Source organism: Mandrillus leucophaeus, unplaced genomic scaffold (genome assembly GCF_000951045.1).
Source record: "Mandrillus leucophaeus isolate KB7577 unplaced genomic scaffold, Mleu.le_1.0 Scaffold681, whole genome shotgun sequence".
In the NCBI taxonomy this organism is placed as follows: domain Eukaryota; kingdom Metazoa; phylum Chordata; class Mammalia; order Primates; family Cercopithecidae; genus Mandrillus; species Mandrillus leucophaeus.
Genome location: NW_012107375.1, coordinates 339610 through 359929, shown reverse-complemented (window position 1 = coordinate 359929; position 20320 = coordinate 339610). Strand labels below are relative to the sequence as shown.

The following is a 20320-nucleotide window of genomic DNA, read 5'->3' as shown; positions in this document are numbered from 1 at the left end:
TGGCAAAGAAGTAAGGAATTCCCAGAGTCCAAAAATTAAGTCAAAGCAGGAACTCCGAGAGGTAACCAGAACAGTGAGGCTAACTGTCACCCTTGGGCATTTGCAGACCCTGGTGACTTTGGGCTTCAGTTTTCATGGCCTCATGGATTGTGGGGACAGAAGACAAGGCCCAAGACTTGCAAAATGAGAAGTCTAAAAGGAACCACCCCCCTTACCACCATCTGCATGAAGGTGGGACCATAAAAGGTGTTATCATCATCGTCAGGATGAACTGGAAATATCGACCACTACCTCTTCATCACCAGGCCTCAAGGAGAATTGCTCATTTCCAAGCCTGGCATGAGGGGGAGGGGAAAATACCTCCTCTTGAGTATTTGTACTCACAAGCCAGCACCACGTGGCTTTGCAGCTGGAATTTACAACACCCAGATAGGCCATAAACTCCTCAAACTGAGAATTTAGTTTAAATACTTCTGGGCAAGGTGTGGTGGCTCATGCCTGTAATCCCTCCACTTTGGGAGGCCAAGATGGGAGGATCACTAGACTCAGGAGTTCGAGACCAGCCTATAGACAGACCCCCATCTCTACAAAAAAAAAAAAAAAAAATAGCTGGGTATAGTGGCATCTGTGGTCCCAGTTACTCAGGAGACTGAGGCAGGAGGATCGCTTGAGCTCAGGAGTTGGAGGTCGCAATGAGCCATGATCGCAACATTGCATTCCAGCCTGGATGACAGAGTGAGACCCTGTCTCAAAAAAAAAAAAGGTTCTGGGTTAGAGTGCCCCGGAAAACTGTCAGAAGGCAATGCAAATCCTCTCTGGAGGGAACCACCTTCAACCAGGTCTCAAGGCATTCCCACTGTGAGATCTGAGAAGGAAAAATATCCAGTCAAAAAATCCAAACACACCAGTAAAAAAGGAAACCACTCCATGGGTAAGTGCCAGCAGAGCACAGCTCCCACAGCCAAAGCTGGGCTCATCAGCTACAGAGCATAGCGTCAGCGTGTTTAATACATTGAGAGAAATCGAAGAGGAGGTTGAAAATATCAAAAAGGCAGTGTTCTATGAAACAACCAAGGACATTTGAAAATGGACCAAATTATACTTTTAAAAGTGGAAAATAAGGTAATTGAATTTAAGAATTCAGTGAAGGACTTCCACTTGTGATCATGATAAATTGGTGAATTTGTGCCTCCCTCCTACTGAGGGCAATTAAAAAAACTGGAAAAATATGAAAGTCATCTGCTTGAAGGCATCATAGAGCAAAAAGAGGATGAAGAACTTCCAGGGCAGGATGCTAGGGAGGCAAGGCCAGTGTTTGCAGCTGCTCACACCCTGAGCGTGATTGGAGATTGAGAACGAGGGGAGTATGAACTGTCCAGGGCTTTTGATGGCTCCTGGGGCTAGCAGGACAGGCACGGGAACCAGGACCTGCTCATGGAGCACCCTGGTGCATCTCTCTCATTTTGGTGGGGACCCTATAGGGCTGTTCCCTAGGAGTAAAGGTGATCCAGCAATAGAAAGAGTCTCCTAGTACTTTAGCTAGCCTCTCAATACCAGAAACTGGATTAGGGCAACTAATCTTAGATTGCTGGCATCCTCAGAAGCTGGGACAGTGAAGTGGCATCTTCTCTGCAGGAAGGTGACATCGCCCTAGTCCTTAAGCTATCACTATAAAAATGTCTGCAATTGAAATGTTCAGCAAACAATAAAAATAACTAGGCATATGAAGAGTGAAGGCAATATGAATGGAAGCAGCAGAAATAGACCCATAGTGGAATTATCAAATACAAACTTTAGGACAACCTACGGGAATCAAGACTGCATGGTATTGACATAAGAAAAGGCTCACAGATCAATGGAGTAGAATTGAGAGGCCAGAAATAAACCCACACATCAATGGTCAATTGATTTTTGCCAGGCGCACCAAGACCATTCAATGGGAGAAAAAATCATCTCTTTAATAAATGGTGCTAGGGCAACTAAATGTCTACATGCCAAAGAATGAAGCTGAACTCCAACCTCACACCATACAGAAACACTCACTCAAAATGTATTAAAGACTCAAATGCGAGCCCCAAAACTATGAAACTCTTAGAAGAAAACGTAGGTGTAAATCTTCATGACCTTAGATCAGGCAATAATTTCTTAAACGTGATACCCAAAGTCCAAGTGACAAAAGATAAAATAGATAAATTGGGCTTCATCAAAATTGAATAGTTCTGCACTGCAAATATTACTAAAAAGAAAGTTAAAAGAAAACTTGCAGAATGAGATAGAAAATTTGCAAATTATATATCAGATAAGGGACTTGTATCTAGAATATATCAAGAACCTCACAAAACCCCACAATAAAAAGACAAATGACCCAATTTTTAAAGTGAGTGAAAGATTTGAATAGATATTTCTCCAAATAAGATATAGGAGAGGCGAATGAGCACATGAAAAGATGTTCAACGTCACCAGTCGTCAGAGAAATGCAAATCAAAGCCACATGAGATACCACTTCACACTAAGATGGCTCTATTCAAAAGGACGGACACCAACAAGTGTTTCCCAGGCACGGTGGCTCATACCTGCAATCCTAGACTTTGGGAGGCCAAGGTGGGCAGATCCCTAAGCCCAGGAGCTCAAGACCAGCCTGGGCAAACGGTGAAACCCCATTTCTACAAAAAAATACAAGAAAATTTAGCCAGGTGTGGTGGTGCATGCCTGTGGTCCCAGCTACTGTGGAGACTGAGACGGGAGGATCACGAGCCCAGGAGGTGGAAGCTGCAGTGAGCCATGATCGTGCCACTGCACTCCACCCTGGGTAATACGTGAGACCCCATCTCTACAAAAAGTTAAAAAAATTCAGCCAGGCATGTAGTTGTGCACCTGTGGTCCCAGCTACTGGGGAGGCTGAGGTGGGAGGGTTGCTTGAGCCTGGGAGGTTGTCACTGCAGTGAGCTGTGATCATGCCACTGCACTCCAGCCTGGGTGACAGAGCAAGATTCTGTCTCCAAAAAAAAAAAAAAAAAAATACTATAATCTACAGACCTTAGAGTTTGTTAATTGTGCCAATAATATCTTTTCTATAAAGTTCTTTCCAGAAAAGGAGCACCTGTGATCACACGTTCTATGCAGTTGACCTAGCCCTTTGGTCTCCTTAAGTCTGGACCAGTTCTTTGTTCTTTGTGGCTTTTGACAGTTTTCAGGAGCAAATGGGCCAGTGATTTTGCAGCACTTCTGTGTGTTGGGGCTTGGCTGATGTTGCTTCATGATTCCATCCAGGTTTTGCACTTTCCATGGCAATAGCTCAGAAGTGCTGCGTCCCTCTCTGTGTATGGCATCAGGAGGCCATGATGCCAGTCCCCTTGTCCCATTGCTGATGATGATCACTTTGATCATGTGGTTAAGGTGGCATCTTCCAGGTGTCTCTGCTGTCCAGTTCCCACGAGTTTTTTCATTCATTGATTATTTTTTGCTTGAAACTCATTACTACAATAGTTGCCAAATGGCGATTTCCTATTTCCATCATTCCTTCCTCATTTATTATTTGGCTTTGTTCTGTGAGAAAGAGCTTCTCTTCTCCCCCTTTACATCATGTGTTGCTTGATGATGGGGCTATGTTCTGAGAAGAGTGTTGTTAGGCGATTACATCATTGTTCGAGCATCCTAGAGTGCACATACGCAAACCTAGATGGTGTAGCTTACTGTACTCCCAGGCTATATGGTATGGCCTATTGCTCCTGGGCTACAAACCTGTACAGCACGATAATGTAGGCAACTGTAACACAGTGGTAAGTATCTGTGTATCTAAACCTAGAAAAGGTCCAGTCAAAATGCAGTATTATAGGCTGGGCATAGTGGCTCACACCTGTAGCCTCAGCACTTTGGGAGGCTGAGGCGGGAGGATCACTTGATCCTAGAGGTTCAAGAACAGCCTGACCAACATAATGAGACTCCATCTCTACAAAAAAGTTTAAAAAATAGCCAGGCGTGGTGGCAGGTGCCAGCTACTAGGGAGGCTGATGTGGGAGGATTGGTGGAGCCTGGGAGGTCTAGGCTGCAGTGAGCTGAGGTCATGCCACTGCACTCCAGTCTGGGCAACAGAGTGAGACCCCATCTCAAAAAAAAATGCAGTATAATAATCTTGTGGGACCACTGTCATATGTGCAGTTTGTTTTTGACCAAAATGTCATTATTCAGTGTACAACTATACTTATTTCTTTTTATCAGTGTGGACTTGGGGGTTTCTTACTTTCTGGAAGAACAGGGTATTCTAGGCTCATCTTGACTTTCCCTGGTCTCCTTTTCTGGAATCAGCCATTTCCCCTAGGATCCCTGATTCATTTTGAGTGGATAATGGCACTTAGAAGCTTACTGGGAAATTACACACACATAGAGAATACATACATATATGCAGATACATATATGTATATATATGTATATACAGTCCCACATCTGTCTATGTATCTATCTACCATGAGTTCATACTGACCCATCCAATTTCAACCCAACAGCACCAGGTCCATTCTAGTCTTCCACCTACTTCTTGGTTGGTAAATTCTTTCCCTCTTGCTGAGAAAGTTGGCTCCCATTATCCACAATATATTTATGTATTTGCTCAGTCCTAGAATGCTTGGAAAGTAGTTTCAGAATCATCAACTCATGTCTCTGCAAAGAAGAAAACTACTATGTAGATTTCCAGGTTTGTCTAGAGTCCTTTTTGTCTTTCCCTTGAGGACATAGAGTCCCATACCGCGTTCAGGCTGCTTGCTGAGTTTTTTTCTCTTTCAAGGTGGTTGTGTTGTTGTTTGATATATGGTTTGCTTCACTTGTTTCCGTTTGTATTTCCTGTGAGGATCTATTTCCCCATCCTTGTGACTTGATCTGTTTTAGGTACTTTGAAGTTCAAATGCTCTTTGTCTTCTGATTATGCTGAGGACATGAGTTTTGGGTGGTTTTATTTGTGCTTGCTTTTTAAAAATGATTTTGGTTTGGAAGCTCTGTTGAGAGTTCCAGATTTACGGGGCTGCCATTACCTTGGATATCCAGGATTTTCTGAAAAATCAAGGTTTTGAGCATGCCAGTTCTTCCCAATTTAAGTTTTAGATTGAACGTAATTGTAATCTAAATGCCATTTGTGAATGGAGCTTGACAAGGTGGTTCTTACATCTATATGGAAGAACAAATGGCATAGCTAAGACACTCATAGAGAAGGAGGGGGTGGGTGGAGTTGCCTCAGCAGATTCTAAAAATTATTATAAAGGTGCCATATTTAAGATAGTGCAGGCCGGGCACAGTGGCTCATGCCTGAAATCCCAGAACTTTGCGAGGCTGAGGCAGGAGGATCACTTGAGCCCAGGAGTTTGAGACTAGCCTGGGCAACACACGGTGAGACCCTGTGTCTACAAAACTTACAAAAAATTGGCGGAGCATGGTGGCGGGCGCCTGTAGTCCCAGCTACTCGGGGGACTAAGGTGGGAGGATCACCTGAGCCCGGGAGGTCGAGGCTGTGGTGAACTGAGATCACACCACTGCACTCTAGCTTGGGTGACAGAGTGACACCCTGTCTCAAAACAAACAAACAAACAACAACAAAAACAAAAACCTTAATGTATGACAAAGTTGGCATTGCTGGCCAGTGAGGGAAGGAGATGTTCAATAAATTACGCTGGTTATCCATATGGAAAATAAGGTCTGACAACATCAAGTGTTGGCAAGGCTGTGAAACCGCTAGAAAGCTTGTACGCTACGGGGGGGAGGGGGGCGTATGGATCGGTAGAACCACTTGAGGAAACAATTTGTCATTGCCCAGCAAAGTTGCAAGTGTACATTTCTGGTGGCCCATGGATTTTCCCCTGGATATACCCACTAGTGAAACTTGTGCTGGGCATCAGGACTCTGGTAACAGCCCAAAAAGTGGAAACAATTCCCCCATCCACCAAGCAGGTGATACAGAGATCAGTTGTAGTTTAATCCCACGACAGAACAGAATGCTTGCGGGAAAAATGGATTATAGCTCTTAGTCTTGTGAATACCATATTCAGTGGAAAGGCAGGTTATAGAATAATATAGACAGTATGATTCCATTTATATAAAATTCAAAACAGGCAAAACTAAAAAATATATCGTTTGGGGATGCAAAGGTGGTGAAACTGTAAAGAAACACACGAGTGGTAAATGTAAAATTCAAGAAGGTGGTCACCTCTGAAGTGGGGGTGGGGGACATGGGGCGAAGAGAAGGGTCACTCAAGGTCCTTCAAAGGGAACGTTACCTTTCTTCTAAGCTGGTGGTGAGTACACAGAAGTTCGCTGTATTGTTTTTTACACTTACACATATTTTGTAAATGTCCTTTTGTGTCTACTCAGTGTCTACTAGACCATTTTAAAAGGTGAGAGTTCTGCTGAATTCCATATGGAGAGGCACCGTAATTCTTTCGTGGCTAACAAACCTCAAAAGTCTTCATTAGGCCCTGATGACCCCTCCAGGTAACAGACGAGGGGAGAAATTGGGTCCCAGGACTGGCTCTGACCCCTGCCATCTCCGGTCACAACAGCTGGTACTCACTGGTAGGGCTGTGCCTGTGGCTAAAATGTCAAAGTACCTCTGCACCCGTTGGTAAACTGCAGCTGACCCTGAACCAGTCTCTCCTTTGGGACCCCCCCTCGGCCCCTGCTCCTCCTGATCCGGAACTAGTGGCTCATTCTGGGCACAGCAGTGGCCCTTGGAGAACCTGCATCAGCCCCTCAGCAGCCTCTGTACCTGGGCTATCCTGGTGTTAAGTGCTGGGAAATTCACACTGCGCCCTTGGGGTCCCAGCACCCACACTTTGGGAGGAGAGAAGACTTCAGGTGACGTCCACCCACCGGCTCTGTGTGCAGCCCTGTCCACCCACAGCCAGTTTGCCTCATGGCTAGGTCACCTCCAAGCCTGAATTTGGAATTCAAATGAAGGAGTTTATTTTTACCTTTTATTCAACAGCGGCTGTAGCTTAATCAGTTCTCTAATGATCAATTGTTCTGATTTTAAGAAATCAAACACTTTGAAACCAATTCACTGAAGGCCCTTCTGTCTCTGCGAAAGGATTGCTTGTCAGTTGGGTTAGGGGCTGCTTCCTCTCCTGGGGGCTTTTTCTTCACCTTTCTTCTAAAGTAGATGGTCTGGCTGCCGAAGCCTTTCGCACAGGGTTGCCCATTTGCCCTTGGGCTGGTGTTGCCCCCTCTGGCTCCAGGCAATTGCTCCCTGTGCCCGTAGCTGTCGTGCCCGGCTCTGTGAGGGAAGAGAGCAGCGAGGCAGTGTGGCCCTGCACTTGGCTGCACTGTGTGTTTAACTATGTCTAATGCACAAAGAAAAACTGCATCAGGACACACAAAATCAGTCCAAAATATGTTTTGTTTTTTCTTTTTTCCTTAGACGAAGTCTCGCTCTGTCACCCAGGCTGGAGTGCAGTGGCACGATCTCAGCTCACTGCAACCTCCACCTCCCGGGTTCAATCAATTCTCCTGCCTCAGCCTCCTGAGTAGCTAGGATTACAGGCATGCCCAACTGCGCCCGGCTAGTTTTTTGTATTTTTGGTAGAGATGGGGTTTCACCATGTTGGCCAGACTGCTCTCGAACTCCTGACCTCGAGATCACCCCGCCTTGGCCTCCCAGAGTGCTGGGATTAGAGGCGTGAGCCACTGCGCCCAGCCAGTCCAAAATATCTTAATAAGGTATGCTCATTTCTAGGAAAAAATAATCTTAGGAAAAGGTCTTTATCCAAAAGGACAAGAATTCTCTTGGTTTCCTCAGCTCAGGGGAGAGGCCTGAGTAGAGAAAACAGAAAGGACAAGGGCAGGATGTCCCAAAGGGGTAAGTGCCCTCCTGGCTCGTCTTGGCCTCTGACCCCGGCAAGAATCACACTTCCCTCAGGAGAGCAGCCTCACTCACTCCCACAGAAGCCCGGTGCGGAAACAGGCTGCCCTTAGGGGAATGCTTTGTTTTTAAACCATAAAATGCCAAAATGTTGGGAGAAAATAAGGCCCTGCCAGTGCTGTGGACACAGCCCGCAGTCCCCGGAGGCTGTGGGGAGAGCTGGGTATGTCCCCCTGGGGATGGGGGGCATGCCGTATTCCTGAGCAGGCACCTGCCTGTCTGCCCGCCGAGGTTTCTGAAGGCAGGACATTTGCTGAACCTGGCAGGACTGAAGGCACTCTTACCCTAGCTGCCTTCTGCTCCGGGGGCACAAGGTGTGGGAGCCAGAGGTCTGAGGGGGTCCCGTAGGCACTGGTGGGGCCCAGAGAGGACAGGGCTTCCCAATCCCAAAGGGTCTTTAGCCTTAGCAACCAGGGGGCTGAGTCCGCCCTCGGAAAAGGGCGATCCCATTGGCAGGCATCAAAAAGTCCAGGCAAAGATGGGGCCCCTCTCACCCCCTCACCTTGGCACAAGTTCTGCCTGCCTCGGCCTGGGGGGGTGGAGGGTGGGAAGGGAGGGAAGGGAGGGAAGGGAGGTCAGGCCACCTCCTCTCCATTCCAGTCCATTCCAGCCCCAAGGATGGGGAGGGGAGGCCCATGGGATGTGAGTCTGGGCTGAATTTTAATAACTGAAAAGGACCAGAAAAGTTAATGATCGGGGTGGGGGAGGTGCCAGAACACAGTGACTGGCGTAAACAAGCCCTGTCATGAGTTCCACCAACAGGAATGGTCTGGAATGGCCGGCACAGCCCCAGGAAGTGCTGGAGGGGCTGCAGGCCCAGGTGTGATCACCCCGCTAGGCTGTGTTGCCCAAGCTGGGGTCAGGCCTCCAGGGCGCCTCCTCACCCTGTCCCCTCCAGATGGGGCAGAGCAGGGAGCAGCTGAGCAAGGACAGGCATTTGAGGACAAGTGGGCAGCACAGACATTTCCCACTCACTGAGGCTAGGAGGTTGGGCGGGGAGCACCCTGGGGTGAACAGAAAGCACTGGGCTGTGAGGGAGTCCTTGAGCAGACTGGGTCCAACAGGAAGCCTGCAGCTGTGGAACCCTGAGCTCAGCCCTGCTAGTGATTTTCTAGGCTCTGTTGTGCTGTGCCAGCTCCGAACCTGCCAGGAAGCCACCCCTTGCTCTTTCTCTGGCCAGAAGAGAAGAAGGCTCTCCAGTCCTGATGGCCTAGGTCCAGCGCCCAGGCCAAGGGCGCCCCTGCAGACAGGTGCTGACGCTAACATTTGTCCATCCGGCCCACGTAGCCGCCCTCCGATGTCTTTAGATCCGTGGCCTTTTCTCCGTGGCGGGCGGGTCTCCGGGGCAGTCTGTCCCATTCCTCGCGTGGCGGCCTGCTGCACACCAGCGGCAGCAGCATCCCGTCGCGGCAAATGGCTGCCGCGCAACAGGCTGCCTGGTGGTTGAGCGGAAACCATGGCAACGGGAAGCAGGGAGGATATTCCCGTCACCCTCTGGAAAGGGCAGCCTATTTCTGGGACCCGAGCCCAGTTCTTCACTAGTTGTGTATTTTGCTGTGAATTTCGATGCCGGAGACACGGCGTGGAGGGTGCGGGGCTGAGGTGGGGAGGGGCAGTAACCGCCCCCAGCCCCAACCCCGGGCCCGGAGGAGGAGACCCAGTTCCGGGCTCAGCCCCACCGGATCAGACCCCTCTCCAGCCACACCAGGGGAGGGCGGGCGCTTTGGGGGGCACTGGGGCAGGGCCTGCTTCCCAGTCCCCAACAGAGGGGACCTTTTGGAACCCCTTGGCCGGGGACTGCCTGGGGCTCCCAGCGGCAGGGGGACGGGGTGGGGGTGGCGAGCCTAGCTCGCGGGACTCAGCGTCAAGCGAGGCCCCGCCGTGCGTGCACACGGGCTCGCGCATCTCCCCGCACGCGCACGCTGGAGCAGGGTGGCTTTTGATGTAGACGGCTCTGCCCCCTAGCGGCAGCTGTGATCAGCATGCGGGGCTCCTTCCAGGGAGGGCTTTGGAGAGGAAGGAGAAGGGGTCCAGGGAGAGAATCGCAGGCTGAGCTTGGGGTGGAAGATCCCAGGAGGGGCTCGCGGCGGCTCGCTGCCCCGGCAGCTCCTTTTCACCCGCCACCCTCGTCCTGGGTGACCTCAGTCCCTCTTATGGCTGTCCAGACCTTTCCCCTAGGGGACAATCCCCAGGAAGACATAGGCCCCTCAAACTCCACGTGTCACAATGGAGCGCGTCTTCTTCCCACACCCGTCCCTCATCTCGGAGACTGGCACCTTCACCCACCCGGTTGGCCCAAACTTGGGAAAGCTCCTTCATATCTCCTCTTCCTCCTCCCCAACATCCACCTCCTCACTGATTCTGGGGATTCTCCATCCCAAATAGCTTTGAAATAATCAACTTCTGGTAGGCAGAATTTCGGCCCCCATGACCTTCATTCCCGTGTCACTTCCGTGAGTATGTTACATTACATGGCCAAAGGGACTTTGCAGATGTGATTCGGGCTACTCATCGGTTGACCTTAACATAGGGAGATGAGCTCATACAAGCAGAGCTTCACTGGCCGAGGCCAGAAGCCGAAGTCAGAAAGATGCAGAGATGATGGGAAGAGCTCTTGGCATCATTGATGGCTGGAAAGTGAAAGGAGGGCCTAGCTCCAGGGAACTGAATTCTGCCAACACCTGCATGAGCCCAGTTCATCTGACACCTTTTTTTGTTGGCTTGTCTTTATTTTGAGTTATGATAGATTCACAGGAAGTTCTAAAGACAGTGCAGGGAGGTCCCATGTACCCTTCACCCTGTTTCCCGATTTAAAGTATACATGCCAGGCATGGTGCCTCATGCCTGTAATCCCAGCACTTTGAGAGGCCATGATGGGTGGATCACTTGAGTCCAGGAGTTCGAGACCAGCCTGGACAACATGGCAAACTCTGCCTTTACAAAAAATTTTAAAGTGTACAATGCAGTACTTTAAAAAATATTCATAGAGTTAAGTAACCATCACCACGATCTCATTCCAGAACGTTTTTATCACCCCCACCAGGAGCCCTGTACACCTAAGCACTAACTCCTCATTCTCCTCTCCCCCTAAGTCCTGGCAACCAGTTGTCTTCCTTTCTATGGATTTGCCTGTTCCAATCTGGCATAGAAATGGACTCATATAATTTTGTGGCCTTTTGTGTCTGGCTTCTTTGGCTTGGCATAATGTTTCCAAGGTTCACCAACACTGCAGCATGGACCAGTGTTTCATTGCTTTTGGGGGCTGAATAATGTTCATTGCCTGGATATGCCACATTTTGTTTATTCATCTATTGATGGACATTTGAGTTGTTTCTGCTTTTTGGCTATTATGAATAAATCTGCTATGAACATTCGTGCAAATTATCTGGTGTGGGCATATACTTTCACTTCTCTTGGCTGTACAGCTAGGAGTGGAATTGCTAGGTCACATGGTTACTCTATGTTTAACCTTTGGAGGAACTGCCAGACTAGTTTCCCAAATGGCTATAACCATTGAACATCTTACTAGCAATGTATGAGGGTTCTGATTTCTCCATATCCTCTCCAAACAGACACTTGTTATTTTCCATTTTAATTTTATTAGTCATCCTAACAGTTGTGAATTATATCTTATTCGAGTTTTTTTTTTTCTTTTTTTTTTCTTTTTTGAGACAGACTCTCACTCTGTCGCCCAGGCTGGAGTGCAGTGGCACGATCTCAGCTCACTGCAATCTCCGCCTCCTGGGTTCAAGCGAGTCTCCTGCTTCAGCCTCCTGAATAGCTAGGATTACAGGCACTTACCACCATGTCCAGCTAATTTTTGTATTTTTAGGAGACACGGGGTTTCACCATGTTGGTCAGGCTGATGTTGAATGCCTGATCTAAGGTGATCCACCTGCCTCAGCCTCCCAAATTTCTGGGATTATAGGCATGAGCCACTGCACCTGGCCTCATTCTAGTTTTGATTTGCATTTTCTAGTGATCTGCATCACTAATGACTAGTGATGTTGACCATTTTTTCATGTGCTCATGGCACATTGTACATAGTCTTTTGAGAAATGTCCATTTAGATCATTTGCCCAATTATTTTTCTTTTCAAGCAAATGAATACTTCGATTAATACGGTAAGTTAAAAAAAAAACATGGTAGGGTTTTGACCCCAAATATTTATCAGGTCTGCTACTCAAATGAACTTATAGCTGGACAATGTATGAACCTTGAAGATGCCTCTTCCACTCCAGTTTAGGGTCCAATGCACAATTCCACACTGTCATCCCCCAGCTCCTCAAGGGTCTTTGCAAATCTCTTTCATTTTATGCTAAGTCCCTGAAATGCATCAGGGTATTACATCAAGTTGTACAGAATATCAAGATCTCATCCTCTATTTTAGGTTCCATGTCAGATAAAGCTGAATTAGGTTGTCCAAACAAACTCACCAGACAGGTTATATCAGATAGTGTACCACATAAAATTTAAATTTTGAACAAAATATATATCTCCTCCTTTGGTCTCACACAGAAATTAAAGTCCTCAAATACAGATAATACTCTCCATTCTCCAGCTCTTCTCCAGATTCATGGGTCCAAGCCAGGTCAGCCCATCCACATTCCCAGTTGAAGTCTGGTCCTTTCTTCAGTAGTTGCTGTATGGAGTCATCTTCTAGAATTATTGCGGCTCCTTCAGCCCCTCCAGAGCTGCAGAACTCCAACTGTGAGGCTCATGTGTCACACACAGACCCAAAGTTCCATGGAGCTATCAGATCACACAAGAAAGAGCAAAGCACCTCAAACATCTAGAAATAACAACCAAAGCCTGGGAACAAATGTGACTGCTGCAAGAGCGTGGTCTAGGTCCTCATTCCTGTATGAGAGAGCATTTTCCAAACAAACTTACTTCCCCAGACAAAAACGCTAACAATCAAAACTCACTTTGAGTTCATCAACCACAGACCATAGCAGAGAACTGAGTGTGAGTGAGGACAGAGCGTGGACAGAGGAAAACAGAGAAAACCAAAGGCTCTCTGGTTTCAGCTTCTCCTGGGTGTCAGCCAATCTCCACCAGATGACCAGAATCCATTGGCTGTAAACCACCGACCGTGCTCTCAACTCGTTCGTCTCTATCCTCCGGGCCAGCTCCACCAGCATCCCTGCCATCTTCACCATTTCCTTGGCCTTCTCCTCGGCCTTCTGGCACCTGTTGGCCACCCTGCCCTCCATTGCGTTGCCCGGGTTGTTGAGGTGGTTGAGGATGCTCCTCTGAAGCTTCCACCTGGGTTTTGATCTGGATGAGCATATTGCCCATCTTCCACAGCGTGCTCTACTTCCACAGGTATGCTGGCCAGTGCTTGTCAGCGACGCGATGTCCTCTCGCATCTCATGGATGACTGGGAGCAGAAACTGCTCAAAATCCTCCTCCACCTCCAGCACCTCCACTTCCTTCGGTTCTGACAGCTTGACGATGTCCGGGGGCCGCATCTCTTCCTGCTGCCTCAGAACCGCAGTAGCAATGTGAGCAGAGCAGCGGTAAACAAAATCCCTTTACCTAATTTTAATCGGGCTATTTCTTTTTGTTATTGAGTTGCATTGGTTCTGTATATGATCTAGATACAAGTCAATTATCAGCTACTATGTAATTTGCAAATGGGTTCTGTTATTTTGTGGGTTGTCTTTTCACTTTCTTGATGGTGCCCTTTGAAGCACAACAGTTTTTCATTTTCCAATTTATTTTTTGCTTTGCTTGTTTGATACTTTGGACATCCTTTCTAAGAAACCATTGCCTAAGCCAAGGTCATCAAGATTTACTCTTGCGTTTTCTTCCGAGAGTTTTATAGTTTTAGCTCTTACATTTAGATTTATGATCCATTTTGAGTTAATTTTTGTATATGGTCTGAGCTAGGGGTCCAAGTTCATTCTTTGGCTTGTGGATGTCTAATTGTCCCAACACCTTTTGTTAAACAGACTATTCTCTCTGCCATTGATGTTGGTCTTGGCACCCTTGGCAAAAATCAGTTGACCATAGATGTAAGGGTTTATTTCTGAATTCTTAATTCTGTTCAATTGATCTACGAGTATCTTTGTGCTAGTACCACACAGACTTGAGTCCTGTAGCCTTGTGGTAAGTTTTGAAATTAGGAAATGTGAGTCTTGGAAAATTAGGAAAAGTAACTTCATTCTTTTTCAAGATTGTTTTGGCTATTCTGAGTTTCTTGCATTTTCACATACATTTTAGGGTCAGCTTGTCAATTTCTGCACAAAAGTCAGCTAGGACTGATTTTCTCTTTCTTTCTTTCTTTCTTTCTTTCTTTCTTTCTTTCTTTCTTTCTTTCTTTCTTTCTTTCAGCCAGCTGGGATTTTGATAAGGATTCCATTGAATTTGTAGATCAATTTAGAGAGTATTGTCATCTTGGTTGCCGGCAAAGCTCGAGTCCTGTCCTCTTGCTCTCCTCCACGGACAGCATGAGCTTCACCACTTGCTCCACCTTCTCCACCAACTACCAGTCCCTGGGCTCTGTCCAGGTGCCCAGCTAGGGTGCCTGGCTGGTCAGCAGTGTGGCTAGCGTCTATGCAGGTGCTGGGGCCTCTGGTTCCCGGATCTCCGTGTCCTGCTCCACCAGCTTCCAGGGCGGCATGGGGTCTGCGGCCTGGCCACGGGGATGGCCAGGGGTCTGACAGGAATGGGAGGCATCCAGAACAAGAAGGAGACCATGCAAAGTCTGAACGACCACCTGGCCTCCTACCTGGGCAGAGTGAGGAGCCTGGAGACTGAGAACCAGAAGCTGGAGAGCAAAATCCGGAAGCACCTGGAGAAGAAGGGACCCTAGGACAGAGGCTGCAGCTATTACTTCAAGACCATGGAGGACCTGAGGGCTCAGATCTCTGCAAATACTGTGGAAAATACCCGTGGTGTTCTGCAGATCGACAGTGCCCGTCTTGCTGCTAATGACTTTAGAGTCAAGTATGAGACAGAGCTGGCCATGCGCCAGTCTGTGGAGAACGACATCCATGGGTTTTGCAAGGTCATTGATGACACCCATGTCACTCGACTGCAGCTGGAGACAGAGATCGAGGCCCTCAAGGAGGAGCTGCTCTTCATGAAGAAGGATCACGAAGAGGAAGTAAAAGGCCTACAAACCCAGATTGCCAGCTCTGAGTTGACCGTGGAGGTAGATCCCCAAATCTCAGGACCTCACCAAGATCATGGCAGACATCCGGGCCCAATATGACAAGCTGGCTTGGAAGAAACAAGAGGAACTGGACCAGTACTGGTTTCAGCAGATTGATGATGCCACCAAAGTGGTCACCATGCAGTGACAGAGTGAGACTCCATCTCAAAAACAAACAAACAAACAAACAAACAAACAAACAAACAAACCCTCTGAACTCAGTGAATGGAACCTTATTTGGAAAAAGTGCCTGTGCAGATGTGCTTAAGTTAAGGATCTCGAGATGAGATCATCTGGATTAGGGCCCTAAATCCAATGACAGGTGTCCTTATAAGAGAAAAGAAGTCACAAACACAGAGGAGAAGGCCACGTGGATTCACAGAGAATAGAGCGGTGTCATCACAAGCCAAGGGACACCCAGATTCCCCAGGAACTGGGAGAGGCAAGAAGGAGCCTCCCCCAGAGCCTCCAGAGGAGGCAACAGGGTCCTGCAGACACCAGAATCTTAGGCTTCTGGCCTCCAGAGCTGCAAGAGAGCGTATTTCTGTTGTGTTACTTTGTTACGGCAGCCACAGGAAATGGGGTGGTGGTAGAGGGGGGGGGGCCCTTATGGGAAACAAATACGTCTTCACTTTGATGCTTTTGTACAAATACCCCCTAGGAAAATAACACATTTAGGGCCCCATTAATGCATGACAATTGAGTAACTCATAGACAGGCCTCACTCCTCTCTCCCTGATACCTTGACCTTTACCCTCCCTCCCTTCCTCAGCCACTTGCTCCTGATCCCCAGATCCTGTCAGCATGTTGTCATGGATAGAGTGGACCTGTGTGACATGTGAGGGACAGCGAGATCAAGGTCCCTGGAGACAGACTGTGGCATGGAGCCGGAGAGCTGAAGTGTCCTAGGGGGAGGATAGTAAAAGCATAATGTTGCTCTTTGGGGCAAGTGGAAACTTCTAGAGTTCTCTGTGTATGAGAATGGAACTGCAAATCATTTGCCAGTGACTTTCCTGCTTTGCTCCAGCGAGAGGGTCACAGTGGGACCAGTGGCTGTGAGTGGAGTCCCCATGGGGTTGCGGGACAGGAGCTTCCACAAGGTGCCTCCTGCTGCAGAGCCTTCACCCACCTGAGCCAGGGAGCCAGCTGTTCACCACAGGAGGGGCTCAGGGGCTGCCTAGGAGACAGATTTCAGGCCAAGGTCTTTCTATCAGCTCCCACTCTGGCTGCTGTGCACCCCACAATGAGGATCCTCCATCTCCAACCATCGCAGTGGAGCCTTGTTTCAGAGGTGACCTCGCTGACCTCGTTGCAGGACTTTGAGGGTACACCCCACTCTGGTCCCCTCCCGCACCACCTCCTTGCTATCAGGAGTCGTCCCTGGGCTATCAGGAGTCCCGGGACAGCCCGGCCACCCACCCTCGCTGTGGCTGTCCTGCTGACACCCTGGGTTTCTCAGGTCCTTGCCTTCACTTGGCCCTTCTGAGAGCTTCCTGGCTCCGTAACGTTGCCCATTTCTTCCAGCTGCTCTGCCCTCCGACTTTCTTTGCTGGCCAGTCTCCCAGCTCTTCCGTGTGAAACCCTTCTCCCCATAAGAAGATTTTGTCCTCAGTGGCACGATTGCATGTGGTAGTTTTAAAAAATAATGGATTTACTCAGATATAATTCACGTACCATAAAATTCACCCATTTAAAGCATACAATTCAATGGCCTTTTAATGTATTCACAGAGTTGTGCCACCGTCACCACTATCTAATTCCAGAACAGCCTTGTCACCCCTGTCTCCATCAGCAGTCACTCCCTGTGATCTCTTCCTGGCCCTGGCACCCACTCATCTGGTTTTAGTCTCCCGCACATCTATTGCTGGGGTAGATTTTCCAGCCCTCATGCCCGACTGGCAGCACTTCTCCCTAGGTCCAACTTGGTCACACCCAAGATCCCGTGCGTGCTTAGAGCTTGCTCAATTACTCTATTGAGCTCCTGGTTACTTGAGTCTCTGAAAAAGAAAATAATACCAGGCAGTAGATTCACCAAAAAGTCATAATCTGACCAGGCTTTGTGGCTCACACCTGTAATCTCAGCACTTTGGGAGGCCGAGGTAGCCAAATCACCTGAGGTCAGGAGTTCGAGACCAGCCTGGCCAACATGGTGAAACCTCGTCTCTACTAAAAATACAAAAAATTAGCTGGGTGTGGTGGCGCACGTGGCCTGTAATGCCAGCTACTCAGGAGGCTGAGGCAGGAGTATCACTTGAACCCGGGAGGTGGAGGTTGCAGTGAGCCAAGATCATGCTACTGCACTCCAGCTTGGGCGGCAGAGCGAGATTCTGTCTCAATCAATCAATAAATAAAAAGATGAAGGGTGGGTAGGCAGTGGGGAGCGGGGAGGGAGAACAGAGATGGAGGCTGTGGATCTTGCCGATGGTGAGAGGGAGCTGGCTCGGATAGCACAGTGGATAAGTGACTATGGCAGGAGGTTCCCAGGCAGTGAGGAGTTTCTAAAGACAAGTAGTAGGCCTGGACTTTGATGAGGCTGCCAGGATGAAGACCTGGACAGGTTAGGTGCTTTGGAAATTGCCTCTGCTTTTTGAAGACCACCCAGGCTTTCCCATGGCCCTGCCTGTGCACAGCCTCTCTTCTGGACCCCAAATGCCTCTTCCCTCTTTCTCTGCCTCATCCTTTGATCTTCAGACCGAGTCCTATTCCTTGAAATGAGTCACTCACTCTTTTCCATAATAGTGCTATTGTGAGGGAAAGGCTGTGATTTAATCAATGTATGGGCACATGGTGAGGATTAGCTAAGGAAGCGCTGGCAAATATTACAGAATCGTGTTTCTGATGGTGACTGGCAGCCCCAGGGCCAAGCCTGGGGTTGCGAACCAGGCTTCAGCCCTCAAGGAACTCACCATCTGAGCCAGGGGAGATGAGACGGGGTATGCCACATTTAGGACAATGGGGACAGGCTTGCCAGTGGGAGAGGAGGTGCTGCCTAAAGGTTTGCTGGCTCCAGTTGGTGGCTAGTGAATTATTCATTTATCAACCACTGCGCCGAGGTGACCCAGGGCTTTAAACTTCATGTGTTCATTGAGTCATTCCCTCGGCTCACATTCCCAGGCACCTTTTACTAACTGAGCTGGGACTCTTCTCAGCACATAAGGCCCAGAGCAGAAGGAGGAGTTCGAGCTGCGCCTAGAGGATGGGCGGGCCACCAGGGGCCAGAGGGAAGCACTGTATGATTTGGGGTGTTCGCATATGTGCACGTGTGTATGTGGGGGGAATGTGTGATGCATGTGTATGGAGGGGTGTGTGTGTGTAGTGTGCACAGATGTGGTGGTAGGGGGAAGCTGAGAGGCAGCAGCCTGATTCTCCAAGGCCCATAGCTGCTTTAGGGAACATGGGCTTGAGCCTTCTAGATCTAGCTGTGGCTGGTCCAGCCCAGGGCACTGTCTGGAGGAACACAGGACCTGGCCTCCACCAACGGGGCTGAGGAAAGGTGGGCCCTCTGGGCATTGCCCAGGTTTCAGCCTTGGGCTGGGGAGAGGGTGGGGCTGCTCACAGCTTGGGGACAGACACAGTGCTCAAGGTATGGCAGGTGTCAGCAGCACCGGGAGCTGGGGACCCTGAGTCAGTTCACACACGCACACATATGCACACACACGTGCACACCTGTGCACATAGACAAAAGCAAGCTGGGTGATGGAAGTGGAGCAGTAATTCCTTCACCAGGCAGAATATGTGCAGAGACGTTCAGCTGGGAGGCCATAACCTTTAGGGGACCTGCCAAAGGTCTCTGCCATGAGGCAAAGTGGTGAGATCTGAGGCCGGTCAGTTGACAGGGTGACTCTGCAAGGACCAGCATGTGAGGCCAAGGCCCCACATTTTCTCCTGAGGGTGAAGGGACCCCGGAGGGTGTCAGGCAGGGCAGGACCTGTTGAGCCTCGCCGTTTAGAAAGCTGGCTCCGGCGGCTGCTATTGTGGGCTGAATGGCAGCCCCCAAAAGGTGTGTCCATGTCCTAATCCCTGTGACTGTAACCTTATTTGGAAGGACCTTTGCAAGATGTAATGAAGATAAGGATGTCAAGATGAGCTCCTCCTGGATTATCTAGGTGGGCCCTAATCCAGTGACAGATGTGCTTATAAGAGAAGAGAAGACAGGGAGAAGGCCATGTAAAGATGGAGGCAGAGACTGGAGTGAGGGGACCACAAGCCCAGGAAGAACTCAGGCTGCAGAAGCTGGAAGAGCAAGGAAGAACTGATCCTCTGCCAGAGCCTTTGAGGGAGCAAAGCCCTGGTGTCACCTCCATTTCAGGTGTCTGGCCTCCAGAATTGAGAGAGGATATACTTCTGGTGTTTTTAGCAATCCAATTTGTGGTCATTTGTTACAGTAGCCCCAGGAAACTAACCCAGCTGCGATGGAGAGGACTTGGGGAGCCTGGTGGAGGCAGGAGGTGCTGAGGAAGGAGACCCAGGCCGGACTGGGTGTGTGGGGTGGGGGTAAGAGGTGGAGACTTCCACATCATCAGGAGATCAAGACGCCTGGGTAGAAGGGTTTAGGGAGTAGTAGCTGTTGCCTCTCCATATTGCCAGCTGTCTGAAATTGTAGCAATGATCTGAATGTATTAGAATGGCTCAAGTGACTGTCACTAGCTTGGGAGTCCTTTTGGGGTTCTATGTCCCTAAAGCCTGATGCGCCATTTCCTGCTTGTGGAAGGCACGAATGAAAAATGGGATGGTAAATACATGAGTTCGATATTCAACATGTATTCGACAAACATTTATTAGGCTCCTACTGTGCGTAGCGCTGGAAAGGCAAGCAGAAGCTAGATTCCCAATCGATCCCAGGAGGCTGGACGATCCAGACACAAACACCGTTCATCCGTCTATTGGAAAAGGCCCCCTTGGAATTTTGTGCACAGCATTTCCTTGGGGTGTCGGTGGATCGGGGTTTGGAAACACTAGCACCTTTTCCGGTGGCCGCTGCCTTCTCAGACCTCAGACACCGGCGCCTCCACGTGAACTCCCGCCGGCGTCTCTAGCCCAGGGCTTGGCGGGCGCTGCCGGCTGTTCCTGGCCTAAGCCATGTTGGGCCGCCAGCCCGGGGCTACATCTTCTTCGGACGGCGGGGATTTGCGGCTCGAGTGACCGGAGGTGCCCTCCCGCGGGTCTGAGAGCAGCTCCGCGGACTCTCGCTCCGCGGGGAGGAGCCTGCGTCTCCCAGAGGCGGGGCTCGAGGCGTCTAGGGGGTCGCCACTCGCTAG

At 49.2% G+C, this 20320-nt stretch overlaps 1 protein-coding gene, 1 long non-coding RNA gene and 2 pseudogenes across 2 annotated transcripts in view; 2 read left to right on the top strand and 2 right to left on the bottom strand.

Annotated features, from left to right (window-relative positions):
• Window positions 1-6947: 6947 nt before the first annotated feature.
• Window positions 6948-9175, bottom strand: LOC105555349. Its single transcript, XR_001008459.1, has 2 exons — window positions 8876-9175; window positions 6948-7255 (listed from the first exon to the last, which is right to left on the bottom strand). It is a non-coding gene; the product is annotated as an uncharacterized LOC105555349 (long non-coding RNA).
• A 3635-nt stretch (window positions 9176-12810) lies between these two features.
• LOC105555378 lies at window positions 12811-13374 on the bottom strand (annotated as a pseudogene).
• Window positions 13375-14355: 981 nt separating this feature from the next.
• LOC105555377 lies at window positions 14356-15210 on the top strand (annotated as a pseudogene).
• A 4449-nt stretch (window positions 15211-19659) lies between these two features.
• FAM58A (family with sequence similarity 58, member A) overlaps window positions 19660-20320 on the top strand; it is a 12605-nt gene continuing 11944 nt past the window's right edge. Inside the window, exon 1 of the mRNA XM_012002245.1 lies at window positions 19660-19794. Coding sequence (XP_011857635.1) covers window positions 19749-19794 — 46 coding nt within the window. The 5' untranslated portion in view covers window positions 19660-19748. The remainder of the gene's footprint in view (window positions 19795-20320) is intronic.